The 24,927-nt window shown below is 35.0% G+C and overlaps 1 protein-coding gene across 1 annotated transcript in view; it reads left to right on the forward strand.

Moving 5' to 3' along the window:
* The window catches only part of Erbb4 (erb-b2 receptor tyrosine kinase 4), a 1,076,399-nt gene that overhangs the window by 843,257 nt on the left and 208,215 nt on the right, over positions 1-24,927 (forward strand). The window contains 2 exon segments of the mRNA XM_050154172.1: positions 1,365-1,487; positions 5,346-5,444. Of these exon segments, the coding sequence (XP_050010129.1) occupies positions 1,365-1,487; positions 5,346-5,444 (222 nt within the window).

Consider the following 24,927-nt stretch of genomic DNA (forward strand, 5'->3'; position numbering starts at 1 on the left):
CCCAACTTTTGCCTGGCGATCTTGACTGCTTCCAATTTCCAGGAGGATCTATATATCTTTTTCTTGGGGTTCACCTTATTACTTGTCTTCTCTAGAATCATGAACTATAGGCTCAATGATCTTTGTTTATGGCTAGAATCCACTAAGCACAGCAGACTTCTTGACCCAAAAGTGGCATATTCTAAAAATAACAGATGTTTGAGACTATAGATAACCACTATATATAAAGTTTATATATGTATGATGTTTGCTCCTATACATACATAACTTTGATAGAGTTTGACTGATACATTGAACACAAGAAGTTAATTACAGTTCCTATTGATCAAATAAATTAGTTACTTTAACAAAAATATTCTAAACTTATGAATTTTTTTCTGAAAATTTCTAATTATTATTTGCCAAATATAGTTGGACAAAGGTAGCTGAGGTTTCAGAATGGCCAACTGTGGTTAGGGTGTGAGAACTTTAAACACTCTTGCCTTGTCCAGCTCACATCTCCTTCCTTCATGCAATCAAATGCTTCAGCTGAATGGCATCCTAACTACAACATCAATAAACTTCAGCCTAATTGTACATTTTGACCACATTCAACCCTCTTTCTGATCTGTGGTTTCCTACTCTTATCTCACCCTCCATTTTTAACTCACATCTGATGTATTTTATATCTGTATCCTTCTTTCCTTCTGATGCTGACTCCCAAATCCTCACTTGGCAAATGGTCTCTTAATGTCACACTATTGCCATGACCTCAAGTCTGATATAACATATAGCTCTTTTAAAAGCCAGAATTAGGAAGCCTTAGTCCCCACTTGTTATTGAATATGTTTGTGTCACAAAACGTAACTTACAGTCTAGAACCAACTGTACTCATCTTGCTATGTAAAATGAGTTCACAACTCACCATCATAAATAAATACAACCTTATGGTCCACACAAAATTCAGAATTTCAGGCCTACTCAGACAAGGATTGAGATGTGATAAGAATCTTATATATTTGATGTTTTGGTTGCCCAAAGAATCAGCATTTTGCTAACTAGTATCCCTTTTTGATATGATCATGATAGCTTTGCAATTATTGTAAGTGCTAATACAGGACAATTTCTGGTTTTGTTGTCCTTTTGTATTCTTTTATTTCGTCTCTGTATTTTTAACCAGTGTGCCTCTGGTAGAATATATGCAAAACTTGAATGCACCCAGGCAAAGAGCAGGTGCACAGAGAGTATAGGATTGTGGCTGATACTGGAAAGTAGTGTTTGGAAGAGAAATGTATCCTAGCGTAGCACTTTCATTAAACGTATTAGAAAAGAAGCAGAAGTGAGCGTGGATGAAAGGTCCATAATCCCATGCCTTTGCTTTGCAGTTGGTAGAGCCCTTAACCCCCAGTGGCACGGCACCCAACCAAGCTCAACTACGCATTTTGAAGGAAACAGAACTAAAGAGGGTAAAAGTCCTTGGCTCAGGAGCTTTTGGAACCGTTTATAAGGTAAGCGAAAACACAGTACACGCCTCCAGTTATTTGAGTTTTGTTTCAAGCTTTTAAAAAGTAATAGCCGAGGTAATTGTTTTAGCCAACCTAATTTCCTTTTAATATTCAAAGAATGGAATAATGTAATATTGAGACGTTGCTGGACGGACAAGTTCTTTAATTTTTCTGAACAATTCTGGGTAAGTGTCGTGTTCAGAGAAGGGGAGAATTGTAGGTACTCACCCAAGTGGAGTGCATTCAGGGCCCTTTGAGCCCCTTTCAATATTGCCTTCTCTTTCGCAAATTTCTACTTGTTTCCCAAGCACTCAACCACAACTGCTTCCTTTCCCCTAATCATTGCTTCCAGAACTTCCCGAGCAATTCCCACAATCCTTTTTTTTTTTCTGCTTGTTAATCCTTAGTCTCTGTCGGTACCCTACTAACTGATCACTCAAAATCTGTATGAATGTGCTAATACGTTTGTAGAATAAGATTATAACAACTTTTTGCCTGACTGATTACATATATGACTTAGTAAGTATGTTGGTAGTTTTAATGTCCTTGCCATTTTGTAAAAAATAAGGATATGAGTAGTTCAGATCAGATAAAACAAAAGGATAATACCATTCATTTTCGAAGACAAATTTTTCTAGAAAAAAATTAAACTGGTGGTATCTATATTTTTACTTATTTAGCTAAATTACAAATACAATCATGAGGCCTGCCCAATATTATGTGGTGAAATTTTTTTAGTGGTAAAAATAGCGAGATAAAAAAACTTTACTGGGCTAATTGTGAGGCCATTTTGTAGTAGCCATTGGTACAATTAACAAAATTTAGTTTTGCAGCTTACTGTATATTTCTAAGTGATTCCTTATTTTTACAAACAAGTGATTAAGGTAGAAAGGTTTAAGAATTTTGTATTTCAAAATACTCAGTGTTTTCTCTATTTAGAAAAATGATTTAAGTTGATGTGATTTTATATATATATATATATATATATATATATATATATATATTCCCAAACTTGAACATCTGAGTCATGGTAATAAATTGAACACAAAAGTTTGAGAGCACCGTAGATAATTTAGTAAAATAGTGGCAAGGTAATGACACAGTGTCTCAAAAAAATTAATTAATGATTTATTTGTTAGAACAATATTAATGATCATATTGTAGACATAAATTTTCATTTCCTGGATATTTGAAAATATTGTCATCATTATAAACCTTCAAATATCCAACTGTGAAAGTTTTCCTATCATTTTAGTGTGCATATTTTGTTCAGTTAAATAATTAACTGAGTGTCCAATTTACAGAGTTTCTAGTTTAGGCTGATTTGTCTTTCTGATCTTCAAATTCTGTGCCTAAGTTATCTTTTGTAAATACTGAAATTATGCTAGAAAAAGTCACAAATTGTGTAATTTTATACTTAAAATTGAATCTAAATTTGATTTGCTATTTAATAATTTCAATTTGTATGCATTTTAAAGAAAATACATAAAATTATTTGGAATAATACATATGTAATTCTAAATACTATCTTTTTCTTATTGATTTTTATTGAGCTCTACATTTTTCTCTGATCCCCTCCCTAAGATGTTGGAAGGAACTAATTGAATCATTATTATCCTACTGCCTAAGACTTGGGACCACCGCATTATAAATATATGCCATCCAAACATCTTTATAAAGATTCCTTGCCCCCACTAACCCTATGATTTATTTGATAATTGCTTGGCCTTTCATATCCGTAGATATGAATGAGTATTTTTAAGCTAAAATATAGGAAAGTCAACAGAAAACTGTTTCCCTCTTTCCCTTGGGTTTGGTGATAATCATTTCTACATGTCTTATTGACAAAATTGAAAGTATTATAGACAATGCACTTTATTAGACATTTCATAACTTTATCTGAAGGGCATGTTTGAAATATGTGTCACCAGTCCTATGTTTTAGTCAATATATCATGCATTGTAAGACATACAATCTTAATCTATGAAAAGCCATTGGCGAACACACAAACGCCAGTGGCCTGAGTACTTATTTGGACATTTTTTTCTTCTTAACTGAAGCTATGATATGTTTCAGGATCAATATGGGCACAAGTATATTCCAATTCCATGGTGTTTCAATATATAACGTAATGGCTAGACTTTCTTCATGAGTGGTACAAATTAATTCACACTGAATTTATATTTTTATTTTAAAACTGTACTTTAGGAATATTTTAATATTGATGCTACAGCTTTATAAAGTAACTCCCTATGTGGTTATTTTATTGAATAATGATAAGCATGTTCTCTGCCCTAGATACCATCTCTGATAAAATATAGCCTGGGGTTTTGGGTTCTGAGGTTTTTTCCTCCCTTCCTCTGCTTGAATATCCTTTACAAAATTATACTACAAGTAACTTATGTTATTATTTTGCATTTGACACATACGTTTCCCCACTGACCTGCTTAAGTCAAACACAATCATAAATCTCATCGTGGAGGTTTAAAGTACTTTTCTTCACTGTTATTACTATTCAACGTCTCTTGGGTCTGTGTCTCTTCTATTACTCCAACATAGAATGAAACAAACACATTTACTTAAGTTAGGTTTCATCCTATCGTTGTCCCCAGATGAGAAAGAATGTAGAGCTGCAACCTACAGTTCCCTCCCTTTTATCTTTAAGTTCAAACTGTCAGAAGTCATCCTGAGATCCTGCAATGGTCTCACAAAAGTTATGAATTCATTTCGGACTATGCGCTTTTAACAATATCCATCCGTAATCCAAGCATTCTTATCTTTCCTCTCAAACTTCTTGTCCTCATTTAGATGTTTACATTTACTCAGAAACCTATTATTGATCTTGTACCTTGAAAGTCTAAATTTTTAATGTTCTCCCAATCCCTAAATCCTGCAATTATGTTGATAAAAAGATGAATTGCCAGTGGTCAATATAAGTATTTTATATCTACCCAGTGGCAAAAATCATTAATTTAATAACATAGATAAATTACTGTGTATTCCATATACCCCGGAACTTGTCGTTGAGTCCTATTTTCAAAATAATAACCTTTGAAATTTAATTCCTATTCCATCTTAATTTAAGAAACATGATATTTTTCTCTTAGTTAAAGAATAAACAACTGGACTGAAAAATAAATATCATTCTACCTGTTTATGTTTTATACATTATTGTTTAGACATAAAGCTTCCATACTCTTCAGAACAAAAAATACTTAATTTGTTTTGAAATGAAGTTGATATTGTCATCCTAATAAGATTTAAATACTTTATCCTCTGTTAATGCTCTCTTCAAAGTGCAAAGCCTTTTATAAGAAGAAACCAAATTAATCTTAAATGGACATTGAATACTATGAAAATAGAAATATGCATAATTCATTTCTTATGAATTTAGACCACAACATGTACACCACATAAGATATGCTGAAGAAAAGCTTATTATTGAAAAGAAATTCAAACTCAGAACATACCAATTGGTTGTCCATTGCCAAATTGTCAGGTCTAAAAAAGTACATACAAGTCACATTATATATATACACATATACATATACATATATAGATCTGTATTGAGAAGGTAGTATTTAAGAATATATATGTATATATGTATATATATACATGTGTACATATATATATATATGCAATATGGAGTTAGGAAAAAGGAGGCAATAACTTGAAGGAGAATGGGGAGGAGCATATGGGAGGTTTGATGGGAAGAAAAAGAAGAGAAAACGTAATTATATGATAATCTCTATAATGAAATAAAATAAAATTAAAGTGTGAGTGGTCAAACCACATTATATTCTACTGTAAAATATTATTCAATCTCAATATAGAATCAATCTGACTTGATTTTCCTTTCAGGGTATTTGGGTGCCTGAAGGTGAAACAGTGAAAATCCCCGTGGCCATTAAGATCCTCAATGAGACAACTGGCCCCAAAGCCAATGTGGAGTTCATGGATGTAAGTACACAAACCACAGTCATAGTTTTATTTATTGCTAAACATAAAATAATGAAAAGGTCAACCACCTTTCAAAGCTTCTTCTCTGAAAATGTTATAACCTCATACTTAGAATTTCAGGATCCCTTCACATCTTATTATACATTTCAAGTAATTCCTAGTTTGCAACTGTCTGCCATGACTGTACTCTTGGTTGTTAGGGAATATGGAAATATTTATAATTAAAATGTTGAATTTCCTTCTGTGAATTAAGCATGTTGTATTCCATTTTACTTATAATTTGGATTATAATCAGACAAACATGCATTTATTAAATACAGATACAACAGTGTTAAAAGTACTGGATGGTGACAGCAGCAAGTCATTTTTATAAGTCATTCTTTATAAACACTTATTTAGATAGTACATAGAAAGCCTAAAATATCATTGATTCACAAAGTCTGTAATATATTCCAAGCAGTGTGCTAAATAACTTACAAATATTTAATCTCACTTGGATGACAGACCAGACCAATCTAACTCAAGGTTAACCTGGGTTAGCCCGACTTTAGCCGAGTTTAGCCCAAGGTTAGCCCAGATTGTGGAGTTGAAAGATGATGCCAAGACGTTTTCAGTTCAGTCCGCCGAGCTTGACGGGAAATAATTTCTTACAAAAGCACAGAACAGTGAGGATTTGCCTATCTCGTCTTCAATGTGCCGACTCCTCAGTCTGCCCTTTCTGGTGGTTAATTAAGACAAAACTGTATATGAATGAGTCTGCCTGGGCTCCAAAAAGAATCCAATGAATAAGATAGTGAGAACATTTGATTTAAGAGCAGACCTTGCTCTCAGGAACACAAGTGTGAAGACAACAAGAACAGCATCTGGGGAGCCTGAAGCCACTTTGAAAAATTAATTGGGATTCTTTACTTCTTGTATTTATAATTTATTGAGCTAAAAATAAATCAAAATTAGTGTTTCCAGCCAGTTAGTCTTTCATATATTTCAACAGGAACCTATTTAAAACCTAAGTTCTCAAGCGATATTTACTCTTTTCAATTCAGAATCATCAAACAGGACTGTGATAAAAGCTTCAAAGACAGAATAATAAAAATGGGGATAAGGAATGAAAGTACTTGATGAGGTCAATCAGAGCTTGCAGATTTCCCCCAGTGAAAGTTGTCGATTGAGCTGTTCAGTTTTAGAGAGCAGGGTGGAATAACATTAGATGTCTAGCCTGCTGTTACTTTTTTCACATTGAACATAAGAGATCTTACTAGGGATTCTGGAATAGATCCATATACATTCTTTCTCTGTCTTTTAGCATAATGTCTTCAATAATAAGAATGATTTTGATTTTAAAGTGACCTTTACATGAAAGAGAATGCAAGAAGCATATGCACTTTTTTTCAAAACAGATTGCTATATATTCTTAGCCAGTTCCTTCTGAAAGTTCCTTTGTAGGTTTAAAGAAACTCAGTATATGACCTTGAGAACTTTGATAGCAATTCTAACCATCTTTTATGAGGCTATTACAGGTTAATTTGTTATTAGTTATTACATAGTAGGACTGAGGGTGATACAAGCATTTGCAGCTCCGGAAAATGGTGTCTGTGTGTATCAGTTGCTAAATAATTAAAATACCACCCTTCTTGCCTTACTAGCAACACTTATATAATAAATGTTGCTTATACAATAGCTAAATATTTTTCTGTGGGTTGTTAAAGGTTATTACACTCCATGCAGCTAAATGTCTGGCTCACATGTTACTATTTAGAATAGAAGACTTTTTCAATAGAGCCCTAATCATTCAGTATCACCCAGATCATAGTTATAAACTCAGGGAGGAAAATTTCAAATTAAATAGAAATTACAAGGAAAAATTACAGTAAATAAAAAGCAGAAGTTCATATATAAAACTGATAGGAGATCAAGCTTGGCCACCTTGAGCTACAACCAAAGCTGTAATTCACAAGAATGCTAATAATCTCTGCTGGAGGCTTGGACAGTCGTATTTCCATGGAAACAGTCTGGCAAAAGAGGGTTAAGAGGCTACAAAATAATCATGTAAAAAGAAGCTCTAAAAACCTCATCATGATTTCGAATGATTATTTGAAAGCTCCTAACCCCATTCATCCCCTCCCCTCCCCCTTGATCTGAAGCCTATTCCCATGGAAACAGGAACAGGAAGGGAGCTTGAAGACTTAGCTTTCCGTTGAATTTAAGATGAGCTTCTGATTGAGCCATGAAAGGAATCATTTTCCTAGGTGGGTGATGGATTTGGTAACTAACAGACTCAAAAAAAAATCTATTCCTTTTTAAAGGTAAAAATTAAGAATTTATTTTTTTTTAATATGGCTTTCCTCACTTTGGGTAGGTGCTAGAGAATTAACAGCTTGCTGGCTTTTTTAATAAGAAATATTTTCTTTCTTGGTGACTTGTTTTAAACTATTAGAGGAATAGCATCACATTGATGAAAATCATTTTAACAGGCAACATTGATGCTGAATGCAATTTCAGTATGTTATAACTTTCATGTAACTGAATGGCTACATTCTGTATCTTAATTTTTAGAATTTCCACACTGTTTGGAAAGCATTTTAAGTATTTATAACAGCTCAAATCAAAAGGGTAGGTCCATGAAGGCAAAACTGGTTGCAAGTTGAGCCAAAGGACAGATGAAATTACAAGCCATCCTGTAATAGTAAAAGTAGTATCTTTGCCGAATGTCTTAGTCTGAGTTCTTCCAGAAGCACAAGCTGCTCATGTAATAAATACTTGAGTAGAAGCAATTTAGGCTAGAGTTGAATGATTCATCCTTGGTAAAGTATGGAAATAAGACAAGAAAAATGCTACCTACCACAATGATGCCTGTAGCCCCTTTCCATTTAAGAAGCTACACAATCAACTGCTAATTGTCAACTGCTATTCAAGATTTGAGGGAGTTAAGCCCATCTTCTCCTAAACTGCTTTGGTTGACAGTTGCTGGGAGAATAGAGAACTAGAGTGCTTATGCCAGCTCCCACACCATTGACTAGTGGTTATGGACAGAGGGGTCTTAATATCGTCATGACTTACCTGTTCAGATAAAAAGGATACAATGACAAAGAGAACTGTATGAAGAGGCCTGCTTGTTCATCCAAGCTGCCCAGCTAGCTTAGCCCCAAAAAAAACACACAGAAACCACATTGATTAAATTACTGCTTGCCCCAATAGCTCTAGTTTCTTATTGGCTAACTCTTACATCTTAATTTAACCTATTTCTATTAATCTGTGCATCACCACGAGGTCGTGGCCTACCAGCAAAGTTCCAGCATGTCTGACTCTGGCAGTGGCTTCATAGCGTCTCTCCACCTCCACCTTCATCTTCCCAGCGTTCAGTACAGTTTTCCCCACCTACCTGAGTCCTGCCCTATCATAAAGCCAAGGCAGTTTCTTTATTCATTAATGATAATCACAGCACATAGAGGGGATTCCCACATCAGAAAACCATTAGGCAAAAGAAGTGCCTGACCACCAGGTGTTGTAGCAACATGCTAAAGTGTTCAGGAGCTTTTTTTTAAAATTTATTTATTTTTTATTAATTAATTAAAGATTTCTGTCTCTTCCCCACCACCGCCTCCCCTTTCCCTCCCCCTCCCCCAACCAAGTCCCCCTCCCTCGTCAGCCCAAAGTGCAATCAGGGTTCCCTGCCCTGTGGGAAGTCCAAGGACCACCCACCTCCATTCAGGTCTAGTAAGGTGAGCATCCAAACTGCCTAGGCTCCCACAAAACCAATAGGTGCAGTAGGATCAAAAACCCAGTGCCATTGTTCTTGAGGTCTCAGTAGTCCTCATTTTCTGCTATGTTCAGCGAGACCGGTTTTAACCCAGGCTTTTTCAGACGCAGGCCAGCTGGCCTTGGTGAGTTCCCGATAGAACATCCCCCTTGTCTCAGTGTATGGGTGCACCCCTCGCGGTCCTGAGTTCCTTGCTCGTGCTCTCTCTCCTTCTGCTCCTGATTTGGACCTTGAGATTTCTGTCTGGTGCTCCAATGTGGGTCTCTGTCTCTGTCTCCTCACAAAAATGAGATCCTCTGAAACTGTACTATGAATATCTTTTGTACACCAATGTCTGTGTGTATTTTTTTTTATATGTGCATGTGTTTTTTCATATATTATTAGATCTAAAAAAAAGCTAAAGCTTACAAAGAAACTGAAAACTACAAACACCTATTAAACATTAGCTTCCTTTACACTTATTCTGTTTATCTCTATAGCAGATTACACATTTTATAATGAGGATATGGACATGAATATTGAATATGTATTTATGTGTGTTTTAGTGGTTTTTAAACAAATGGCAAAAAACACTGCAGCTTAATAATCAAATCTCATCACCAACAACTAACACCTCTATTGATATCCAAGGACAAAGAAAAGACTCTCCTATTCTCTTTAAATTTTTACCACGAGCAGAAAGTAAATCAGGGCAGGCAGTATTTTATCAAATGTTTCACTAAAAGCAGCAGAAGGAGAATTTGGTCACAGGGCTGCTACTTAGCTTGCCTGAACATGTCTAATGGATTCATAATGACAATAATAACATGCTGCTATTGAATGGCCAGTGCATTCTTTATTCCCATAAAGAAAGATCACATTGAATGATATTAAGGAAATGACTAAAGGTCTACCTTCCTAAGAAGGATGCCTACATTAAGAGACACTTCGAATTCCTGTTTCAAGTAGCAGTTTCTCTTCGAAAATGCAAACTGCTAGGAGGTTTCTTTGTCATTTTTTATTATTGGTATTTTGGGTGGGGTTTTTTTTGTATTTTTAAAAAATACATCAAATTGGGTAGAAGATATATTTATCCACAAAGAGTCATGGAAAATGAGTCAGACTCTTGGTTTGTCTGAGTGTCCATCACTCTATTTTTCCCAGGACATTTAAAATCATTATCTGTTGAGATTGTTTTGAAATATCTTTGCAAAATTGTTTGCTTTATTTAAAAAAAATAAGCTGGGAATGGAAGAATTTGTATAATTATGCTAAATTCTAGGAATGGGTTTCTAACACTGGCTCAGAGCTTGTGTGAATCTACTTAACTCTAGGTCTGGCTTTCCCATGCCTCATTTACAATAGTTCATGGCCAGGTGATTTGAGGAAAGAGGTTTCTTGTGACCAGACTATATTAAGTAAATTGCATCATTTGTGTGTGTGGGGGGGAATCATTTTCTTTTTGCTGTGTCACAAGGACTTTTATCTTAGCCAACTGTCATATACTGAAGTAAAGTTCACATGACTTTTTGTTTATCCTTTCTGTGTTATATTTGTGATACTCAGGGTCTGGATGGGAGTAAATTCTTCCAACTCTAATTGTCCTCATTATGTGAGTGGACTGAGAAACCTATAATCTATTCATATTATTTAGCAACCTTGCAAAATGATGGAAATTTTTTTTGGCTGTTTTTTCACATTGCAAAATTTCCTTTGTGTGACTGACTACATATTGTCAATGATGAGTTTTAGATTATCCATCTCATTAACAATTTATTCTTAAAAATTCATGTTATTTAGTTCAGTTATATATGTTCATATAAATTTTTAATTTTTATATATTAATGCAATGTGAACATGTTAGAAGTAAACATTTCAGAAAATTTTAAAGCCCTATATTATAGGAATGATCTTCCAAAGTCAGTTAACAACTCTTATTGTCCTTAGGCAAAAATGTAATAATAAATAAAAATAATTAGTTAGGTCTAGAAATTTTCTTTATTCTGAAAATAAGATGATACCTTCACAAAGCAAATATATAACTGTATTTGAAGCAACGTTTCATCTTCCAATACTCTATTAAAAGTTAAAAAGAGAATCATTCTGGTGACTAAATAAACTGGTTCCCTTACAAGTTGACTTGTTCAGCAGAAATGTGCAGTCTATTTTATAGCCTATTCATTTCCTTTGCAGTTTCTTTCTATGTCTCGGTGGTCACAACTGCCACTTGGACTCACCTGTCTCTACACCCTTAAGAATCATGACCTCTCATTTAGACTGTCTTGCTTACATCTGTCTTCAAACTCCCTGTGTATTGAATCATGCTACCAATAGGCAAGCCTGAAAATAGTGAAACGCTCAGTGTCTGGATAAAGACCTCTTGTCAGTATAAATATTTGTCCCAGATTACCTTCCCAAATGATATCCATCTCATTTGTCTGCGAATGTGGCCTCATCCATGTCTTTGACATGGCTTCTTGAAACTGGAGGGACTGTGCAAATTTAATCCACCCCGAAGTTCTCTTTGTGCTGGGAGCTTGGAGTAGTGTTTGCTGATTCTAAGCCTCCTAACAGAAAGCACAAAACAGGAGCATGGTGAAGAAATGTCATTATTATTAGCTGATTTGTCTAAAAGATATTTTTCTACATTTTAGAGACTTGCATTTTTCTGCTTCTAAACCCTTTCTGTTCAAGCAAATTGATTTTTAATAATAATTCCCACTTTGGGTAATAAGTTTGACATACTATACTTGGATATTTTTCTTAACTTCATATTATTAATCCTTAATCTATTTTGATGAGTCATTTTAATTATGATTTTTGTATCCAAAGCATAAAAACAGATCCTAAGAAATGTCTCCTGCTTGACCATTCACCCTTTGTAAAGTACTAGGGTGTTCTCTGAAGGTTTTTTTTTTCTTGTGGACTAATAAAGGACTTTCCCCATGTGTCTAGGATGCTAGTGACTCACCCTGTTTCCGCTAGAGGACCTTGGCTAGCGATCCTCTCAAAGATTTCCAATATCCCCCTTATTTGTTTTAATAGGTTTCATTTTTACCACCTTGTTCCTAATTACTGGAATGATCTGCAGTAATTTTTGCATAATGCTTGTTCTCCCACTAAAATTTTACTTTTTCTCTTTGTTACCTTCTGTTTTGATAGCAATAAACACACAAAGATGAGTCCTGATAAAAATGAAAAAAAGTTGAATGTATTGTAGATTTTGACAAAAATAAATTGGAAAAATATAATTTATTATAGTCTCTATAACTCATTGCCAGTAACAGTTAACTGAATTCAGTAGCTCCCAAATCCTGAGCCTGAGAGATTGCCTTAAGGGGTACTGAATGGTTTGAAGCTACATAAAGAACTTGACAAGTTTTATATTCCAACTGGCTTATTTTATCTCTTGAATCACCCAAAAGGGACTCCCCAAATCCAAAGCAGGTTGTTCTTTGTAAATCTTAACATGTAACTTCAGACGCTTTTGTTCACAAAAACATTTCTTGAATTTGTGTAAATGAGAGGAAATGTCTCAAGAGCTCATAGTCTACTGTATCAGAATTTAAATTTGTTAACTACAAATCAGTCTATTGGATGTGTAATTTTCTGGCTCTCCCAACTCTATAACTTGGTGACTTTTATATCTGATTAAGAGGATTGTTACTGTCAAACAGAGAAGAGAGAGAATTACACTGATCATGTGCTATTTCTGAAACTAATCTGGACAGTATTTCATAATTATGATGACCTAGGGAGAAAAAGTCATTCAGTTTGACTGTAACGCCAGGAGACACCATTTGGAATAAATACTGTATGCTCATAAATAGCAACTGTAGAGTATGAGGAGAGAGTGCATTGTAGAGGGCTTGTCAAGCAATTCTGAAGACCTGAACTTGGCCCGCAGATCCCACATCAAGCCAATTTGGTAGCATACGTGTAATGGTAGTACTCTTAGGGTGGGGAGGGGGAAGGCAGGCAGATGAATGGTGCTTGCTGGTCTGACAGCCGGTCCCACTTAGCTGCTGCAGGCCAATGAAAGACTCTGCCTCTTAAAGTAAGGTGTAGGAAGCATGAAGAAAAATCCCTGAGGTTAACCTCTGGCATTGAAATTCAGGTACCTACTCACATGCATGTGTGCGCACTCGCACGCACGCGCGTGCACGCACACACACACACACACACACACACACACACACACACAGAAAGGATCAGGAGAGAAGGAGAGAAAAAGAGAGAGAGAAAGAAGCAAGAGAATGTTTGCTTACTGGGCCAAAAACAATTTTGGAATTATCACATACATACCGCACACTAACCGATGTGCCCCTGGAAATATCAAACCTTGTTAATGATCTGTTTATATATTCAAGAACATGAAATAATTTCAGGAAGAAAGGGTCATTTGCAAAAATTTTGGTATGTATCATATACCTAATTTTATCTTAGTTTTCATAGGGAAGCAATTTGGTCCTAGAAAGAATTATAATACTCTGTTACATGCAATGGCATACACATACATATACTAACAGCATATGTGTGTGTGTGTGTGTGTGCCAACCTACTGGAGTTTACTTTACTGTGATATGTAATAAATGATAACTGCAGTCTCTGTCACATTTTCTATAAATGCTCTTTTGCAAATCAAGATATAATGTAGTATTCATTGACGGTAATGACCATGTTGAGGTGTTGCTGTTACTGCAAAAGTGAATACTTAGCAAGTATGCCTTCAGCTTTTTGTTAAAATAGTTTTCTCAAAGTCATCAAAATAATTCTCTATTCTCATTCACATCAGTGTGGTATCTTGTCAGATGCATTGCTCTAGCCAGAGCACAGATTGCTACAATCCTAGCCAGTTGGCAGTGGGTTATGTTCACTTAGTTACATAGAATTTGTCAATAAAAGATTGATTTCATGTCTCTGAGAATGACCACCTTTAAAGATTGACCACAGTCTCTGAAGTATTCAGTTGAAGATCAAAATGTTATCTTGAAATTTTAATAGTTAGACTTTAACTTCACTTTCAGCAAAAGTAGTAAGTAAGCCTAGATCACATGTGAAGTGACTGCCATCTAAATAGTAGGCCAACAAGAACAAATTTCATATATTCCTGTTTGTATTTGAATTTCCCTACACAGTTTTAACTGTAAGACATAATCTTTATAATTAAGCTTTGTCAGAGACGTGAATCTTCCTTGGAAAGTCCTGCTGATGGCCTTGTCTGTCATCTCCGTCTAGCTTATTATTACTCCATGTGAAATTTTATGTAACTCACTCTTTTACAAAGATGAGAAAACCAATGTCTGTGTATTTTTTTAAAAATAAAAACTGTATTGACCTCACAGTATTCCCTAAATATTTCAGCTTCATCCCAGCCACTGCTCATATCATAGCTACCATCAACTTGTATTCCTTTCAGTTGTTCAAATGATAACTTAGACTACATACAGTATATAGGGTTATCTTATCCAGGAAGGAACAGACATCAAGATTTTTCTAAAGTATGTCTAAATGGCATTGTCATTCCCAGGAAGCCATCATTGAGGAGCCTGGCATGTGGCTTGCACCTACTGTTTACAGTTGAAACATATCAATGGTCATGCTAAGAATAGAAAAAAAGTATTTATGAAGCAGTAAAATTAGGAAACCCATTTTTCATAGAAGTTATCAATGGAGCCCCTTCACCTCAAAATGAAAAACCTCTGGGTACCTATAGCGAGCTTTGCTGCTGTAATTTTATCTAGGGTTTTGATCCACTTACAAATTTAATCTAACCTCCTTGAACTTAACTATTCCATTATCTGCTAGAAAATAATTAGAAGCTATAAGCAGAAGTCTGCATACATGCAGCTCCTTGGGAGTCCCTAAGCTCATTGAAGGGAAGAGTTTGACGGATATTGGTCAGCTGATATTGGCCCATCGCTAATAATAGCTGAAAATGCTGCTTAGCTAGGTGAGAAAGTTAACTTCAGGAAAATGAAAATGAAGCATTTGGGATTTATCTTTAAAGATGAGTTTCCCTTCTGTGCTTGTTTTCTGGAAGGGAAGTAGCCAAGGGAGCCAGTTAATTTTTTTTTCCTTTTTACATTTTTTCTTCTATTATTTTTGACAACTTATAATTAAGATCTATGGCCCATTTGACTTAGCTCTGTTGACTGTAATTTTCTCTTATCCTTACAATGAAATATAAGTAAATCAGAAACAGTTTTGTTATAGTCCATACAAATAATAAGCAAATCAGGGCAGTATATTAAAAATTTGTCATCTCTCTCCACCATGTGGAAAATTCACTATAGGAGGCAAACAAGCATATTAGGAAGAGTGCAGACACTACAAGTTTACTTATAAAATCAGAAAATTATTACTGCCATATATTTAAAACAGAGTCAGGGTTCTGTAAAATAAAACCATTTTGAATTGTAGAACATCCATTCATTTAGTGAATCAATCACTATACTCTGAGGAAAGAAAAGGTATTTCATTAGAGCGGCTTTAAAATACTGTGTTCCCTAGTTTTCACATAATGCTAGTTTCAAATGAGAGTAAATTTTATTCTATATTCCTCTTTTGTCTCATTTTCCATTAAATTTACAATTTATTGCTAGGGTATAAACATACTATTTTATCATTCTTTAATTGCAGGTATGTTATTTTTGCTTCCTTAGCGAGATTTTAAGTGCTGTTTGTTGACAGCTACTTAATATATTCTAATCTTCACAATAGCGGGCACTACGTAGTAAATCTTCAGGAAAGATTTATGTTTGGAAAAGTAAAATGTTTTTACTTCATTTATTCATATTTTATGAAGTGTCTGTTAGATGCACAGATCCTTGTTAAGTATGTAAACCAAAGGATTGCAAAGACAATTAGCATGACATACCTCGAACTTTAGTGAAGGTGAGTTTCAAATACAAACCCAGTGCTTCATCGGGATGGAACAAACGAATATGCCTGTCTACATGTGAATGAGCACATCTGTGTGTGTCAGCGACCTGAATATGTGGGTACACTGTGTGTGGAGGTGGGGGAGTAAGGACAAAATGATTCTCCATTTTATTTATTGAGACAGGGTCTCTGGTCTCTCTCTCTCTCTCTCTCTCTCTCTCTCTCTCTCTCTCTCTCTCTCTCTCTCTCTCTCTCCTGTATCTGGCCAAATCTAGCTAGTCTGGCATCACAGTTTGCTCTTTAAATCCTTGCCTCAGCCTCTCAAATGCCAGGACTTTAGGCAGCTGCCACATCTTCTGGCTTCTTGTGTGAGTTCAGGATCCCAAGCTCTGTCCTCACACCTGTGTAAGCAGCGTCTTGGAAACTGTGTCATCGCCTCAGTCCCATTGCAAAGATCTTAATGATTTTGTTGCCTCATTTTCTTCATAATTATCTTTTATAACAATGATAACTTTGATCTATATTCCTTAGACCTGTAGGTAGTATCGAGCTTATTAGGGAATAATCAAGTTTTTGCTTAGCATTCTAATTGTCATTGAAAATAACTGCTTATAGGGGAAGAATGGTGGTTTGCAAAAGCATTAATTTATATCTTTTCAATTTAACTATAGGCTCTTGCTACTTCTGCACATCTTTAGTAATTTTCTGTGTAGCACATTTTTACTTATGTGCTTCGAGAGTATGTGCAACTGTTAAGGAAATAGCATTGCTGTTTACAAATGGGAATTGAAATATTTATAAGCAGTTCAGATGCAGTTTTGCAGGCAGAATTTTCTAACTGAAATGTAGCAATGGATTTTCCAAAGGAGGTATACCATCTTTGTGCAGCTTCGGATGTGAATAAAATTGTTAGTTTAGATTATCACTCTGTTATTTAATGCTTCATCCATTGTCCAGAGATATTCACCCACCATATGTGGCTAAAATTTAATTAATTCCATTCAACATCTTATTGACATCTATAGGAGTTTTTCATAATGAATATTTTTTTCTATTTGAATATTTTAATGATAACATTTTAAGTATATGATTTAAAGTCTTTTGTTTAATATAGGTACTGAATTGGGAGTGTAGTTTAGGTATCTTAGTCTAAATTCTATGTCTACAACCTATATTCTAGAAGACCATTGGGGAATACATCTCAGTTTGAAATATTAAAATCACAGGAAGTCACTGGCCTACCTAATGCTCTTACAATGAAAAGTAAGTTTTATATTTTATGTTTTATAGGAATATAAAATACTGTTCTTCTAATTCTGATACATCTTATTATATACTATGTATATAACATTTTGAATAATACAATCTTATTTTTTATTCCTATGAAAATATATATCAAATCTATGGAATTGCATGGAAAAACATGTATTCATTCTCCATTTATAATTCCATTTGAGTCAGGTTCCCATCAGAATGGTACACTGTCAAACAAGGCATAAAACTGAGAATGATAAAATCAGTTTCAATATTTGTACAGCTACTAAGAGAATATTAATTCTAGAATGAGGTTGATTGAGTTCAGATGGTGTCCTCTTTAGTTTTGTCAACATGAGACTATCTTAAGATCTCTGAGAGGAAAGCTTCAGTTGAGGAATTTCCTAGAGCAGGCTGTATAAGGGTTAAGAACTGATGAAGTGTAGCACAGTACACTGTGCATGTAATCAGTGCCTGGGCAGGTGGTCCTGAGCTGTGCTGGGAAGCTAGCTGAGCCCAAACCTGAGTGAGCTGGAAAGAACCAGTAAGCAGTGTTCCTGCATGGCTTCTTCTCCAACCTCCTATCTGATTTCCTTCCCTTACAGCCTGCACTGAAGGTCTTAACATGGAAATGTAAGCCCAATAAACTTCTTCCTTCCCTAAGCTCCTTTTGGTCAGCACATTTTATCAGATGAACACAAAGAAGACAAGAACATGAGGTTAAGAGCATAGACAAACAGTGGTGGTGCAAGCCTTAAATCCCAGCACTCCGTGAGTTTGATGCCTTCCTGGTCTACAAAGCAGGTCCCAAGCCAGCCAGGATTGTTATACAGAGAAACCTTTTCTCAGAAAGAAAAAAAAAAAAAACTGCTGCTGGTCACATTTTGCATGAAAGACCTTCTAACATCCCTGTTCCCTTGCCTCCGAATATTCTTCCATCATCTTCCCAGAATTCAAAAATGCATCATTTTCTAGGAATAGTGAATGTGATATTCAAACTAGTCCCCTAACCCAATTAATACATACCTCATTATAAGGTTTGCACACATGTTCATTTTAACTCAATAAGTTGTTTCTTAACTTTGATTAACCTTAACTTCTTAAAATGAATCAGAGAAACAAAGAGAGAAACAGTTTCGCTTTGCCTGTTCACTGTGATCCAGGTGTGTTGAAGGAGTTTACTTCCAGTCAGTATGCTGATATAGCAACAAAGACCATGTAGCTTTTAAAGTGTAAAGTAGCAGAGATACTTGCATATTTAATGCCAACTTTGCACAGTAAGAAAATGAAATCCTCTGCTTAGGAACTTCCTATAATTTTGGAATTTTCTCAGCAAGTCTCTTTTTACATTAGCAATTCAAATAGTTACAACATTCTTCCATTTTGAAGGCTAATATACTTGCCAGATTGTTATAATATGGATAGAAAAAGGAGGCTCTTACTGTATTTCTGCTAATAACTCAAGACATTTTCACCACCTTAAATGAAATGCAGTCCAGACAAAACAATGTTAGCTCAAGGCTAATAGTCAGCCAATCAAAATGTGATGAAAGACAGTTTTGGTATTTAAGTCACCCAAGCACTCTGTTTAAAGATATGTATTTGCCAACTATGACAGTTTCTGCACCATGGTTCTATGTTATTCACCATTGTTCTGGTCATGAGATATTACATTACAAGTTCTTACGTAATGAAGTGAAGACTGTATGTAAATACTGGTGCACCTAAATGGTTTGACTTACAAATCAGCATTGGATCATCAAGTTTTCATAAATGGTGAGCACTGAACGATTACTGAGAGATATTTATCATTTGTGTTTGTCCTACTCAAGCGAGTAAATTCAGGAATTCACATTTATAAAATACAGGGCATCCGCATGATTTTAAGGTGACATTTTTCTGGAAGTAAGAACAAAGTATCATCGTTTTAAGAGAAATGCAAAACAAAACAAAGAACAGCTAGAAACTCAATTAGGAAATGGGAGACATCCCATAACCCTCTATGCTTGAATAAGCTGTCTCTCAAATTCTGTTTCTCTCAGGGTGTTGATTGCTACGATAACACCTTACAGAAAGTAATAATATATTTACATCCCATCACTGATAAGTGGCATTTTTAATTTGCCTTTGCAACATCAACTGACCTTATATATTAAACCACAGGCTTGTTCTACAGTGTGCCAAAATTAAAATATACAATTTCATAAAGTGATGTAAAGTTTCACAGTGTAGAATTTATTTAAAAAATGAGGCTCTTCAAAGCTGAATTAAAAAAAGACTAAATGCATTCTTAAATAATTTAAAGAAATCAGAGGATCCATATGATCGGAATATATCTGTGCCTCATATGGAACCTGGAATTAGAACATATCTGGCTCAGTAGAGGTCTGTCACTTTAGTATCTGTCCGTCCAGTATAAAGAGCCCCACTCACCTTTAACTAGAGAGCAGGGATTGAAAGAAAGGCTCTCTAGCCTATGCTTCAATTAGGCCAATTCCTATGCCAAATAAAACATACTGTCCTATTTTTAAAAAGTGGATACTAGTAACCCAGCAATTTTTAAATGATTTTCATCAGGCAGATCAAGAGAGGAACTATTAAAATCATTTCTGATCCAGGCAAAAAGTCAGACTGTTTGATTTTTTTTTATCATAAGCTGGACGACTTTGTCTTGACTTTTCTATCCTCCCACTTGTTTTCCTTTATTTTTTAACTATCAAAGTTTAATTTTAATATTTTAATACTCACAAGGTATTAATTAAGCATTAATATTTGTAAATAGATGTCCATACATTTTAATGGCACATTGAAGAATCACTAGTGTTTTGGATTTGTTTGTTTGGCTTTCTTAGTTTTATTGTTGTTATTTGTTTTGTATTTACTTATTGCTAGCTATAGCAAGGTACAGCATCAAATTGATCCTCACTATGTCCCTGTGTGGCAACAAGAGTAGTCTATGTGCAGGTGAGGCACAGAATTAACAAAATAGAATTTATTGTATGAAAAAGAAAAGCCAAGTTTGTCATTGCTAATCCTTTAAAAATTATTTTCCATGTTTTGCAATGAAAAGTTTTATTGCAGTTCCCCCTTGTTTTATCAGGGTGGTGTGTAAATTTATTTTATAAGTATATAAATTTATACTCACTCAACATATATGAAATAGGTAGTACTATAGAGTTATATTATTGTTTTAAGAGCCTATTGCTCCTGAGTTTCATTCTGAGGCTTGCTTCCTAGATATCACTTCCTCAGCTGACATTTTTGATATTGATCTTTAAGTTTCTGGAGTTTTCCTGACTTTGTGATTTCTGATTCATTGATTTTAATTTTAACAAACTATTCAAAATTAAAATGTAACATTGGTTTGTTTCCTTACCTTTTCACTTATATTCTATATAAAATATTTGTATCATACATTAAATCTGTATGACAACTTGCTCAAGTTATTGCTGTGTAAGTATTGGTCAGTGAAGATAACTATTGCATTAGAAATTTGTTTCTTTGTTCTATATAACTCACATTTGCTCTTCTAAATTGTACTTCAGAAATTTCTTTCGTTAGATATTTCAGGAAATCTGTCAGTTACTCTTTTACCTTGGAGACTTGTCACCTTAAGAATTCCACCCTGTGCTATATAACTGGAGACTAAGTTGGAAATCCACCTATGACTTTAGAATCCTACCTTGTTTGTTATGAGAACTGGGACTTGCCTCTCAATTGATTCAATCCTTTGGTTCCTGGATACCTTTTTTTCCTATTTCTTGTTTAGGTTTTTGTCTTAGTTCAAGTATACCTGTGATCACAATGGTCCAGTCAAGAGAAAGGAACCACATTCTGTGTTAAGTAGGTGAAGTTTAATATGAAAAATTATCAAATATGCCATTAGAGTAAACTAGAAGATAGATGAGAGCTTTATTCTCTACCAAGGACTGAGGGAAGATGAATCACAAAGGATGGATGTTATAAGGTTCAGACTCTCTTTGAGATGTGGAATTGGTAGCAGAGGAGTTTGTTGGCTTAGCCGGAGGGTGTGGAGTTGCTAAGCACCTAATAAGCAGCTCATTGCTGGCTGGGGTCCTGATATCAGCACTGGGTGCTCAGGGTACTGCAAGCATAGGAATGCTGTTAGAAGTCTAATTGGAGTTCAAGTGCGCAACTGAAAGCAATTATTTGAGCATGTCTTTAGAGAGTCCCAGGCATATGTACCAAATAGACTCTTATTTTCTCTTGGAAGGGCTTTAGCATGTTGAGGCTTAAAGATCGTGGATGATCTTGTCCTGAGCGTATGGTAGGTAGGCTGCACTACATGTCTTCACATCCACACTGTGAAGACTCCACATTCCCAGTGCCTGTAGAAAACCTCTTCCTCACCTAGTGTCTATGCAGATCCCTCTACGTAAAAGAGGAACATAATGTTCCTGCTAAAGGAGAAATACCCTCCATGGTCACCTACCTTTTCATAGCAGAATCTACCCATTGTCTACTGGCAAATTTAGATACCTAACTATCAAATCTTTTATAAATGCCTCAAGTCATTTGGGTCACTATTGCTTACTTTAAAAATAAAATAAAAAATAAAACCTTTTTATAGTTAATGTCATCCCACTCAATCCAAGCATTCCTGGCATCCATAAATAAAGTGTTTATTTTGTTCAGTTTCTACATTTAAATTCAACTAGGACCATATGAAGATGGAGAGGACCAACTACATGGTACTATAAGCTAACAGGCAACAACAGATTAGCGTAGTTGGATCTTAATGAGATTTAAATGATTCTTATTGTTCCTGGATCCATCTTCAGTTTCAACTCCTTGGAACATCATCTTCAGTTTTATCTTCATATTTTCTCTTAAATCAAATGAGTCAGTAGACTTCTGACGTCTACTTGTCAGCAGTTGGCATTTTGCTTCTAGTTTCATTTTAGCTACTTCTTCCATTGTCTTGTAATTCATTGATTCTTTGGTTTGGTTTTAGGGAAAGAATCGTATTGTGTAGCCTTGGCTGACTAAGTGTGATCCTCCTGCCTCTGCATCCCAGGAGCAGGAATTCCAGGAATAGACCACAGTGCCTAGCTGCCATATTTTGTCAATCATTATTCCATCGCCATCATGTTTATCTTTTTAAATATATTTTCACTAACATTTTACTGAGATTTAGGGAAGGAATGGAGAAAATCTTTATGTGTAGCCTATAGGAAATTTAAATTTTAAAAACATCCTGTAATTCCTTCATACCCTGTCTTTCTCCTATTGAATTTATGAAAGCAAATTGAAAGATGTGTGTCCTCAAATTTTAACAAAATAAAATTCTTACAGTATTGGAGAAAGCATTCCCTATAAGGAATAGCATCAGACTTTGGCAAACAGTAAATTCATGCTTATTGGACACTATAGAGATCTTACACTTAAAATCATGTCCTCTCACCAAATCAAGATGGGCCAGGAGTATCTGTTGAGCTATAGTAGTCTGTTGTTCTGTGTGAAGAATTCACCAACAGCAGAACTATCTCAGAAAAATACTGAAACAATCTATGTCTAAATTATCTTGTTTCACTTCAATATAAGAAAAGTTTAAAATGATTCAATCTAAATTGCCTGAGGTGGTGATTGGCATAGCCAACACAATTGTCAAGATATTCCCAAATTTATTAGGCTTCCATCATTTTCATAGGATTATAAAGACAAAAGAATGGAAGAAGACATTTATCATCTCTATTCTGATTGGCATAATAATTTAAATGTTAACATAGTAGCTCTAATGTAACTTGAAATAAAAAGAAAAGAACAATAATTTTGGTTTTTGGAAGCTTAGTAATGGAAAAGATATATCCTCATACTGGGCTGAAGTTAACTGTCACAATTAGCACAGCTAGTCATGTTTTAATGTCAATATTAATTCCTTTGTAGGCACAAATAAAAAAAAGCCCAAGGCAAGGTTTCTTATCATTTTTACAGTTCAGAGATTCCTTTGAAATTCTCGATGAAAGCTGTAGACCGTTTTTGTTCAGAAAATATTCAGCCATGATTTCATCATTCTGAAGGTATGTGATACCTCTCAAGTGTAACACAGTTAAGAATAACTGACTTGGTCTTTTCTAAGCCCCAGTGTTATTCTGCTAAAGCAGTTCATAAGAAAGCAGAAGCAGAAAAGACACAGCCTGCTCAGGACTATTGTTAGACATTTAGGTATTCAAACAACGACAGTGGTTTAAGACTTCTGTACAAGTCTTTGTGTATTTGATCTTGTTTTCACTTACAATAATCTGTGCAATAGGTTTATAGAATTAAGAATTTGAAGGTTGGAGGGAGATTGTGAATGGGACAGGATGTAAGTCATAGAAAAGGAATCAAAACCATGACTTAACTTGAAAATGGCTCTTTCTGCCAAATTAGAGTACTAAATTGTTTACCATAATTGCTTAAAATAATAAAATGGTTATCAGAATATATTAAATGCATCACCACTAAATCTTTAAATAGAAGCAAGGAGTGCTGGAAACATAGCAGATTATTTTTTTTTTAATTCATGAGAATCCAAGATTAAGTAATGTAACTCCTGTAGTTTTGCTTCAGAGAACAGAATGATTATTAAAAGATACTGGAAATTCAGGAGACATGAGAGGAAAAGGCTAAGAGCTTATTCTTTAGCTAATCTTTAGACAGATTCTTCAGAAAGATTTGTGGACACTTCACATATTCTTGGGTAAAATAGGTTTGCCTTGGATATTTAAAACATATTCCATCTGAGAAGTTAAACCCTATGTCTCCTCTTAACCATCCTAATTACTCTTGTCACGTGCTCTGATTAGATGTCATGTTGCCCTTGGTCTGAACCCCTGACCCTCTCTCTTCTTCAAGCCAGTAAGCTGTTACAGCCTGACTTCCTTTCCTAACCCACAGCCAATAACTTCTGTTGGAGCTGATTTTTTTCCCACCATTATCTAGTCTGCTGTTTTGCCATGTTTACTTTTTGCAGGAGCACTCTAGTCAGGAGCTATCCAAGCCAACAAAAAAGAGAAAGAAGGAAAGAAAGAAAGAGAGAGAGAGAGAGAGAGAGAGAGAGAGAGAGAGAGAGAGAGAGAGAAAGAAAGAAAGAAAGAAAGAAAGAAAGAAAGAAAGAAAGAAAAGAAAGAAAGGCCCAATCACTGTTGGCACAACCCATCTTTGTATCAAAACTTCTATTATGCTGAGTCTTTTACAGCCATCCCAAGGATCTTTTCACGTCTCTAACCTAGTTTTAGCAAGCTCAACCTTTTCATTTTTTTCTCTAAAAGTATCTATGCTCTATACTTTGGTTATATTTTCCCCTCCTTCAACTCTTCTCAGACCTTCTCCATCTCTCTACCCAGCCAACTTTATCTTCTTTCTCTTTGAAAAAAAAAAGTCACAAGTCACAATAAATGGAAATCAAAATAAACACAAAACCAGTAGGACAAAACAGAAATAAAAAACACCCCCCCAAAAACACAACTAAATAAACAAAATATGTAGTTAATTTTGTGTTGGTCAACTATTCCAGGGAATGGGGTGATATACCCAGATGGAGGAACTGATATTTTTCTTTTGCTGGAAGATATCAATTGCAAATAACTCCTTGGTTAGAAGCAG

The sequence above is a fragment of the Alexandromys fortis genome, unplaced genomic scaffold (assembly GCF_014885135.2).
Source record: "Alexandromys fortis isolate MF-2015 unplaced genomic scaffold, M_Fortis_MF-2015_v1.1 scaffold_40, whole genome shotgun sequence".
Classification (NCBI taxonomy): domain Eukaryota; kingdom Metazoa; phylum Chordata; class Mammalia; order Rodentia; family Cricetidae; genus Alexandromys; species Alexandromys fortis.